Source organism: Micropterus dolomieu, linkage group LG12, assembly GCF_021292245.1.
Source record: "Micropterus dolomieu isolate WLL.071019.BEF.003 ecotype Adirondacks linkage group LG12, ASM2129224v1, whole genome shotgun sequence".
Classification (NCBI taxonomy): domain Eukaryota; kingdom Metazoa; phylum Chordata; class Actinopteri; order Centrarchiformes; family Centrarchidae; genus Micropterus; species Micropterus dolomieu.
This window is the reverse complement of record NC_060161.1, coordinates 10,395,393-10,406,192: the sequence shown is the minus strand read 5'-3', so window position 1 is coordinate 10,406,192 and position 10,800 is coordinate 10,395,393. Positions and strand designations below refer to the sequence as shown.

General features: G+C 39.9%; 1 protein-coding gene across 3 annotated transcripts in view; it reads left to right on the top strand.

Moving 5' to 3' along the window:
• Positions 1–10,800, top strand: part of tbc1d14 (TBC1 domain family, member 14) — a 49,070-nt gene that overhangs the window by 20,710 nt on the left and 17,560 nt on the right. For all 3 annotated transcript variants that reach the window (XM_046064982.1, XM_046064983.1, XM_046064984.1), the window contains one exon: positions 2,214–2,337. In XM_046064982.1, the coding sequence (XP_045920938.1) occupies positions 2,214–2,337 (124 nt within the window). The remainder of the gene's footprint in view (positions 1–2,213; positions 2,338–10,800) is intronic.

Here is a 10,800-nt window from a genome sequence, read left to right as displayed (position 1 = left end):
CTTTATTTGTAGAGCACTTTTCAAAAACAAGTTACAAAGTGCTTTAACAAGTGTAAAGACAATAATACCCAAAAGACAATAATACAAAAACAATACAAGATAAAAGCATGAAAACATTGAAAAGACTAAAATACACGTTTAAGATAAATATAAAATTAGTAAAATAAAATAAAAGGGATAAAATAAAGTCAAATAATATCGGGAAAGGCTCTCCTATAAAAGTATGTTTTAAGAAGGGACTTAAAAGAGTTCACTGACTCAGCTGACCTGATTTCCTCGGGCAGGCTGTTCCAGAGCCTCGGGGCCCTGACAGCAAACGCTCTGTCCCCTTTAGTTTTCAGTCGAGACTCTGGAACAGACAGCAGACCTCTGCCCGAGTGAAATACTCATTCTGCAGAGCACTGGCAGACACAGTCATCTATCCGTGAATGAAGCCTGCAGCCTGTACATGTGTCTGCTCAGTGTTGTGACAGAGTGTTTCCTGTCATCACTACCTTGGACGTGAACCAGAGAGGTCTGGACAGGATGGGTAGTAGTCAGCTAGTAGAAGGTCATTGATCCAACGGAGACAACTTGTGTAGTCACACCACCTTTCCATCTCTCCAGGGTCCACTTGATCAGGGCTTAGTGGTGTTAACTGGGGCTGGGCAATAAAACAATAATAATGACAATCCTCAATAACAATATAATAAATGTTCAATATATCAGCAATAAATATTTGGTTTAATTCACTTGAATCACGAACAAATTAGCACTTAATGTTTTTATTAAAATATTTCTTTTGTTGAGGAAAAGGGACTGAAACAGATTTACTAGTCATATTTATTGAAAAAGATTTTTATCAGAATAGTTTTAATTGTTCTACCTCAGATTTCTTAAGTGATCCACTGTGTGGCATCAAGTGTTTGTCACACTCTGACCATAAACAAAAGTGTAACCACACAATAAATCTATTTACACTCAAGAGCAAAAATCCGCCTTTAAACTTGAAAGAAATAATGATTTGACATTTATCATGATAATTATCAATATCGAATGATGATACATTTTTACCTAGTTTTAACACAAGTTATTCAGCGCAAATGCTTATTAATGTTAAATATAGCAAATATTTCCTATTAATGGATGAGTCAAAATCATCAGATAAGGCAGTTGCCAAGGTGAAGTGCCTCTCAATGGTATTCAGCAGCATATAGACTCTTTGAGTTATGTCATGTGTCCTGGTCAGAAGAGGCTTTTTGTTTGACCAGTTCATACATGTCTTTTCACAGCTAGGCTCTATTCAGGCCTTTAATTAAAGCCCCTGCTAACAGCTCTGTGGCAGCGCCGCACTGATGGATAAATGAAAGGAAAAGCTGGCTAAATGGTACAGTGCGCTTTGCATGTGGTGTTTGAACACCAGGGGCCTCATTTATAAACATTGCGTACGCACAAAAGAAGGCATATGCCACTCAGCAAACATTGGGTTTTATAAAAAACAAATCCCAATGTTAGCGGGGGGTTAGGAGGTATATTCCTATTCTCCACCTTATTTTAGTATTTACTCACTACTTGAATCTGCTCACCTTGCTTTTTACTTCAGTTCTCTTTTGCACACGCACACACCTTCACCTCTGGTCTCTTGCCCCGCCTCTTCCTGTCTCTCTCTCCCTGTATGTGTCCGCTGACTTTCTCCGTCAGCAGGAAGTTTTATAAAGTTCCCTAAAAGACACAGAACTCGTCTTTTGGATTTTTTTTCCACCCACATCTCCATTTTGACAACAGCAGGTGCGCCGCATGTAGACGAGGCTTTTCAATGACGGAGCCTATTGAAACAATCAAAACCAACGTGGTGTGTTCACTGTCGCTTTACCTGGTCTGTGCTTTTAAAATATCCACTGTGTCCGCATCTTGTAATACCAGATAACATCTCTCTGTGCTTCCCTGCAAAATGCTTAAATGGGTTGCCAAATATACTTTGGCAGCTATCAATTTACCTGGGCGGCCTCCCGAAGTAAAGGTGTGAGGGGAAAACACTGAAAAATAATTTTCTTCACAATATATCACATAGTTTGTTGAAATGCTTGGTGGCCTGTATGCTTTTGTTATCCGAAAGTTCACAGATTCCTTTTCTGAGCTTATCTACCTTGTGCTCCACTTTTTGTTTTTTTACTGCATAATGACCTAATTTATTTGTCCTCCAGTCTAATTCCCCCTCTCCATTTGTCTCTCAGGAGCCTGTTTGCCAGGAGGGTGAAGGACAGTCGGCCAGGGGTGCAGATAGACCCAGGGTGGAAGCTGTTTGGGAAAGTTCCACCACGGGAAGGCCCCACTAAGGACCCTAAGAGAATACAAACGGTAGAATTGTCACATGATAAATGAAGACCACCCACCTTATTGACACCTCATTTACTTACACAACACACCAGGCAAAAAATCTAATCACAGGTTTACGCACACATCAGTGAATACAAACATGGACATTGCCTGATAATCAGACAAACTGCATTTTCATTATTTTGCCCTAACCACTCAGGGGAGACTGACGTTTCCATTCTGATGTATGTTAGCTGTAAGCTAGCTAGAAACAGACGCACTAACAGTGTCCATGAAAGTGTGTCTGCGTGAACGAAGACCCCACCAAAAACTTCTTTTAATCTCTGTCCATCAAATGTGGTTAAGGGCTGGACAATTAATCAAATTGTATTTTCAATTATAATTTTGTCCTCCAACAATAATGAAACAAAGATTATTTTGCTGTTATTAATCCCCTATTTTAGGACGGCAGTGATCAATAAAGGATAACTAAATCCAGTGCACCCCTTTCCTTTACTATGGTGCACCTCCGTAAAAGTCGAAAGTCACCTTCAGCCAGGCTGTGGCATGTTCCAGTCAGCTTACTGTGGTCAGGTAAATCGTTTTTTGCGAAAGTCCGATCAGGCCGCCCCTTGGATTTGGATGTGCGTCTATCTGTGCTGTTACAGTACCGGTGCTTGGAGCGGTCAAATAGGATGAGAATCACATTTCAGCAATCCTTTCTCACATTTAAATACCAAATAAAAACGACATCATACACATCATATAAAAAAATAATGAACAAGAGATTATTAACCAATGAAATAAACAGGCAGTCCAGATAAAATCAGGATTTGCTGTCTGATAAAAGTGTGTTTTAGAAGAGACTTCAAAGAAGACATGTAGTCAGACAGCCTATTTTAATTAGTATGTGTGCACTAGCATCACAGTTTGACCGATAAGTGAAATTGGAATGCTTCATGCGATGTTCAAAATGTATTAAAATGTAAATGCATGTCAGCCAACCGCTGGTAAATGAATTGATTCATTCATAATAACTATACTTGATGTGTGTCGCCTACTGACAACAAGTGTGGTCTACAATTGATATGTATTGATATATACATTGATATGCAACATGGCCTATAATTAGCGGGTGTTCTATAGCGTAACATAGCGGATGCTGGAAGTGACGTTCAACTCGTTTACGCAATTTCCAATATTTTTGAACATTCAGAGCCACGTCAACCAACCTCCGGTAACACTAGATTTTTTCTAAAAAAAAATTCAGTAGAATTACATTTAAAGTTCAAGGTAATAATTTACATATACACCTTTTGGCAGACGCTTTTATCCAAAGCGACTTACATTTAAGAAACGACATACAAGCATCAACAAAGCATCAAATACAGCACGAGATCTACAACTGACAATAGATACTAGTAAGAGCAGCAATAAATACTAGTAAGAGCTCATAGCGCATATTGCATTAATGGGGTAATTACCTAGGGAATGAAGAAAGGGTTAACAAAAAGTGCAATCAATACAAGATAATTGTAAGGGGATAGAAGAAGAGCACAGGAAGTGCATGTTAGAGGTTAGGAGTTAGAGGTGTTGTAAGAGGAAGTGTTCTGGGAAGAGTTGAGTTTTCAAGAGCTTCTTGAAGTTAGAGAGGGACGCCCCTGCTCTGATGGCGTGTGGTAGCTTGTTACACCATCGTGGAGCGTAAATTTGTATTATGGAGCTTAGGTAGATGTTAAAAAGACAATAAATGCATAAAGTTTTTAAAGTTGATGAGTAATCGTGTTAAATCATTGTAATCTCAATATTGACCTAAATAATAGTGATTGTGATTGCTATAATCGAGCAGCCTTAATGTGGTTTGACAGTGTTCAGAGTTCGTCACAAAGGCGGTAAAATATTTCATGACATCTTTAAAGTTTATGTTGCTGCATTTGAACATTTAAACTACCTGCAGTCTGTAGGGCAGTAGCTCAGTAATGCAGGTTCAAACAGCATTAGACTGGATAATGCACTGACTGAATCTATTTTATTAAGCACGGTTTTATAAAGTCATTATTGTTTAAGGCTTGCTTTACCATTTTTGTTTCTTTTATTTTGAATTTTAATAGGTATTCATTTCAGTGGTAGATTGGATCAATCTGAAACTCTGAAGTGTTAATTTTGACCTTCTGAAACCACAGATATTGAATATATTATGTTGCAGCAGCTCGTGCTGCAGAACAGCTGTTGTTTAAAGGTCAAATTGATGAGCAACAACCTTTAGCAGAGCTTATCACTGCACAGATAAAGACCAATAAGTGTACCAACTTTATGGTTCCGTCTCCGGACAGATAACATAACAACTGATGGCTAAGACTCTGTTATGTAATGGCTCGGTGGAGCAGGATGTTAAAGAGGTCTAAAGTACCAAGAACATACTGTAAATGGGTACAATCTTTGTTGTTGAATATCAGCAGCACAATCTCCTGAGCAACAACACTCCCCATCAGTGACATTTAGGTTCTTCAGCTATTTATATAACACCACATGCTGAAAAGCTAACAGCCACTCGCTATTTTTTTCTTTAAGTTCTTCGAAACATAACGCGCTGCTCAAAAAAAATTAGGGGAACACTTGAATCACACATCAGATCTCAATGAACGATATATTTCAAAATCTTTACTGTAATCCAGCCCTCAGCATTTTCCTGCACCACCGCTGGAGGTCATTTTGTAGGCCTCTGGCAGTGGTCCTGCTGCTGGGTTAAAGCCCTTCTATGGCCTTGTCCAACTCTCCTTGTGTAACAGCATCTCCTGGGATCTCCTCCATGCACTTGTGACTGTGCTGGGAGACACAGTAAACCTTCCTGCAACAGCAAGTATGGATGTCATGGTTTTGGCAACACGTGGGAAATGAATGTCAATCAAAGCTGTAGCACTTGCTCAGTAGCAAGTCATTACTTGACTGGCTACTCTCTGCTGTCTCAGACCGCAACACCTTTTGTCCTGTGTCAGCCACCGTAGATATCCTACGGGGAGGCGGGAGCGGTAGACTAGGCAGTTGGCTCCAATTTGCAACCTAACATCTAGATGCCACTAAATCCTACACTCTTTTACCCTTTAATTAGGTGAGTCAGATAAAGATAGTGTTTTTACATGTAACGAGTAGCAATCCATTGATGCTATTAGTTCAACTACATTTCCCAGTAGCAGTCAACTGTAACAGTTTTCAAAGTCATGTAGCTAGCTGTATCTTTCCAGTAGCTAGCTATTGTTTAGTAAGAAGCAGTGTTGTGTATAATGTTGTATATACTACTACTGCATTTTATTTGTCTTGTAGAAAAAAAAATCCCAGAACTTATTGATTGGAATAAATGACACCACCAATTTATCTGTTTATCATATTACTTAAAATAGATGTTTGTGGTTGTGAAATAGCTTCAACGTAGTTAGCTACTATTTCTACTCGTTAGCTCCTAACTTTCCTACTTTAAAACACCTAATTCAAACTCGACATATGCAAAATAAAACTCACCAAAACCGTCTTGGACTATAACAACAGCCTGTAACGTTAGTTTAAGCATTTTTCTCACTCATACATGGCTGTTAAAGTAAACAGAAAATATAAAACAACCTAATGTTAGATGACGCATGGTGTATAACCATAACAATGATGTAGTACATGATACAAGTGATGATATACAAATTCAAAATTTGAGGCATAGATCCGGACCCAGATTTACAGATTCAGATCACTCTTATGAGACTGTTCTAATCCCATACTCAGCAACCTGAAATTCAAAATGTCAAGGTCTTTGTAGGATAGCCATCTGGTGACTAAACACTCTCTTCTCACTTCCACTCAGAAGGCAGGCAGCGAAGTGTCTCGGGCCCAATTAAAGAGCACGACAGCTCTGTACTGGTTAAAGAAACCAAATAGCAAGATGGCACCTTGTAATTAGAGTCTGTTGAAGCCTGTTATTGCGGTACATTTTACCCAATGTGTGACACCACTGAAGTAGCATCCTCCTTTATGCTCTTTGTGTTTTTAAAGCCTGGTTGAAAGACCTGTTCATGGGCAGTTCCTGTAGTTGACATATTAGCCCTTTAACATGTCACATTAAATAGCTTTTTATGTTGACTATCTTGTTGTGTTAGTTTGAAATTACTTTGTCTCCTATTCAAGCACGGATCTACACACCCACGTGTGCTTAATATCTTAATTCCATCTCATCTGTGGTGTCTTGCCACTGACACTGCTGTTCAAAGCCAGGGCCAGTAAACTCTGTGTGTGTGTGGAAGGCTTTATTTGTCTAGGTTATTGTTCAACTGCTAAGATACACAGTGTTAATTTTACCATCAACTTTTACCCTCTGAGAACAACACTGCGTATCAAGTTGTATTTTCTAATATACTCCACTTTGCATTGCTCCAATTAGGTCTGTCACAATATCAGATTTTCATGGCCAAAACAATTCACAATAACGATGTTTTCTAGCTGACCTGAATCCCTGGCGCTCTCTCGCTTCTTTGATGTTGCCTAAATAAGCAGGAGACACAAAAAATACTGTAATGCCACGATAACTTAGCTTTAACAACTTAACAACACAACTAGCTAAGAACTTACTGTAATTTAAATGTTTTCTGTGTCAGGACTAGCACACTATCTACATCTTACACTCTCATATCGAAATCTGCAGAATGATGGAGGCGAAGGTGGGTGCAGGCTTGTGGTATTGCCTCACTTTTGGTTAGTCTTGATGGCACGTCCTGCAGATTGGGGTGTCTACCAACAGCCTGTCTTTTTTACAGAATGCAGAAAACTCCCACACTGGTAAGCAAAACTCTCGTCTGCCAGATCATCTGGCTCCGACATGATGTAACTTGCATATCAGTAGTCGCCACACTTGCTAGCTATTTATTACGTCTTATTCTTCTTGTGTTTTTAATCCATTTTATGGCGGGTGGCAACCAGCATTAGCGCCACCCACTATGTTGAATGGATGAAGAGTAATAATAATACTTTGGTGCCCATCGTTTCCATAAACCTTTTAACAATGTCTAGCTTGTCCATATTGACAAAATTTTAATTATTTATATCGGTATGCACGATTTTAGAAGAATCAGCTAAAGCAGATGACCCGGTGAGCTTCAAGAGGTTTTATACATTCAAAGAACTTCTGTAAAAACCAGACCAGGCTTCTTATTGAGACCTGCCTTTATTTGTCAAAACGTGGAGCCACACCAGGCCAATAAAAAGGGAGAGGCGTGTAATTGAGGCTAGGCTTTTAATTTAAGTTTTACAGTACATACATTACAGTGATATAACATTTTCTGGGAAACCTACCAACTAACCAGACAAAGTTTTTTATTTTTGCTAATCCAGCAAATAAAATATTTTACAAATCAATGTAATTCATCACATTAATGCAAAAATCATTTAAAAAAACTCATCCAATGTGACCTTAAAGAAGTCCTGCTATTGATTTATAAAATTGTCCACAATTGCTGAATTCACCAAGAAGTGTTATAGGTACAAACGGTGTAGCGAAATGGTCGACAAATTTAAATTCACAGTGTATATTGCCCTACTCTATTATCAATTGAAATGGCTTTTCAACATTTAACACTTGCTAGACACTCACATCTTAGCAACAGAACTGAAATGTGTAATCAGGCAACCTCTGCAATCTATGTATAGTAAAAATCATCCAATAAGCAGGGAACAAGTTATTCTCCCAGGGCACAAGATGCGTAACTCCGCTGCTGTGTTCAGTCCTGACTGGAATAAAAGAGCAGGAGGCTGAGTGGCTGAAACCTGATCCATTGCTCTGGGGTTGATTAGAACGGCTGCCTGGGTACAGCAAAGCGCAGCGCTCCTTTCAGTGCAGCAACGGTAACAAATTACACACGGCGGTGCTGATTTGCTGACACACACACACACACACACACTCACAGCAGCAGTAGACCTGATGCAGAGCAGCTGTGTGTAGCGTCATTGCTCAAAGAGAGGGAGGCGGTAGAGGGGTATAGAGGGGTATCATGCTGCTGCTGCTGCATCGTCTCCAATGCGGGGTGTGTCCCTCTGTTGGCAGCTTGACTGTCCCTCTGCCCTCCTTTTTCACCTCCCACTCGTCTTCTCGCTCCTGGGTGACCGGTTGCCAGGAGTGAGCCCCCAGGAGCAGCAATGACGCTAGGCTAGGGTTTGGGAAAGGAATCCCCACTGGAGGACTTGGTCGTCTGGAAGGAACTGCAGCGTTCATGGTGAGTGAGCATTTGCACTGTGAGTACAAGCTGGTGAGCTCGGCGACCCACTGTCTCTCTCCTTGTCTGGCAGAATCAGAGGGCATCGGTAGTGACGGCGTGAAAGTGAGGCAGCAGAGGAAGAGGCTAGCTCGGATTTGACATAATAGCCTCTTTCTGCTTGTCGTAGCTCTGTGCTTTGTAGTGGTTGTGATGGGGAGCGGGGTGATGATCTTTGGTGTCTCTAGAAAGGTCTGCTGAATGTGTTGATGGACTAATGACCACCCATCTTCATTGCATGTAAATGGACTTCTAATCTTCAGCGTAGTACAACGCAAGCATGTGCAGCAGCGTGACAGCGCTGTCTCTTCTCTATTTTGGCTTTTTGAAGCATGTTAAGGGATTTCCTCCTGCTGTTAAAGAGACACAGAGCTCATTTGACGGATTGAATCAGTGGGACTCCCATTTATTTCTGCTTTCCAGTAAAATGGTTAGATTAAAAAAAAAAGCACTGGATCATATCTGAACCTTTGGTACCAATGCTAATGGTTTGTCTGGATATTGTACATTTTCTTTTTTTGTATCAACAAAGCTGCCAGATTGTTGCAGCCTTACTAACAGACTTATGCTCCCCCTCCACTCCCTTGATGTACCTGTTATTCAACTGTTTGTGTGTCAGCTGCTGAATGCCAAAACATACTACAAACAGATGAAATCATTGTTTGGAATTCATTTAGATATATTTGATTCCCTCAACAAGACTGCAACAGATGTTAAATGGGTGTTTCTTGCAGTTCTGTTACTATCAATGACCAGATATGAAAACAGTGGGACTAATTTATTTGCACATCCAACACTAAATGGATTTAGTTGATAATAAGGTTAATTTCTGTGTCTGTGGCGCAAGGGACATTGTGGTTGTTTATTGTTAAACCTTCCACCACCACAACCAATAATTTTGTTAGTGAATGGAACAACTCTGCTTTGTTTCAGTCTCAGTGTTTCTGGCAAATGAGACTTATCAAAACACTGAAAGAAATCAGACTTATGTACAGAAACAAAAATCTGGTTTAAGATGGCACCATTGCACTGTGCGATTTTGGGTTGCCGGTCCTGACAGAAACCTGGTGAAATCCTTGGTATTCAATGAAAAACAGTGCCACTAAATCTTATACTGTAATTTTATACTTTTCTTTGGTTTCCCAGAATGTCAAAAATCTTGACAGTAGACAGATGAAGCCTTTTTAGTGAACAAAGACCTGAGTTAGTCTGCAGAGTAATCTTTAGTTTATAGAGCCCTCAACATTAGACTACATGTCTATGCACGTTTTAGTGGATCTGCATCAAACTCCTCAACTGCATCATTTACTGCTCTTAAGATGTGCCACTTACCTATACTTATTCTTGTCTCCCTGGAGTACACTTACGATAAGGTGTGTTTCCACACTGTCCCTTATCAATGGATTTGTGGTTCTTTATTAATGCTTGGATTTCATTGCACACTTCAGTGTCGAAACGTTCCTCCGTCTGGCCACTTTGTAGCTGCTTTTCGCTATGTTTCTTCCATTTATGGGAAATTTCTTTTATCTTTTCTTGCAAACCACGGGTGATTTCCTCTGCTGTGAACGTCTGGGGAGCAGCCAGTTCTCCCTGTCTGCTCAAACAAGGCACTTTTGAAAAGTCAAAAAACGTCTATGGGTCCAAACCAGCCGTGTGTTGCTTTATTATTGCAAAATGACATTTCACTAAGTCTTTTCTTCTCCTTTTTCAGAAGCCTAGTCTGGTTTTTATAGAAGTTCTCTGGATGTATAAGACCTGCTTGAGCTAAATCTAAGCTGCTTATATTGTGCATACAAATATAGATGTTTTAACTTTTGTCAATATGTACATGCCACACATCATACATCGGGTAGATTCTTCACAATTCACGTTACTTTTACGGAAACAATGAGCACCAAAGTATTATTCTGTCAGATACCAGTATGATAAACAAGAGAGACGGGGTGAAAAGTGATGACTCAGTTCCTTTGAAGCGGTCTTAAAGTCCAGATATATATCTATTCCTCGATTATTTATGTTCCTTTAGTGCGTAAGGGTCCACCAATCAAAATAATCTAAATGGGGTTTTCCTAAAAAGTTTAAATACCTACAGTAACCTTCGGCTTTCATCCGTTCTACGATGGTCTCTGTCCTGTCTCTATCTCAGTCTCTCAGAGCTAAATGTTCAGTGGTCTGTACTTGTATAGGGCCTTTCTAGTCTTCCGACCACTCGAAGCGCCAC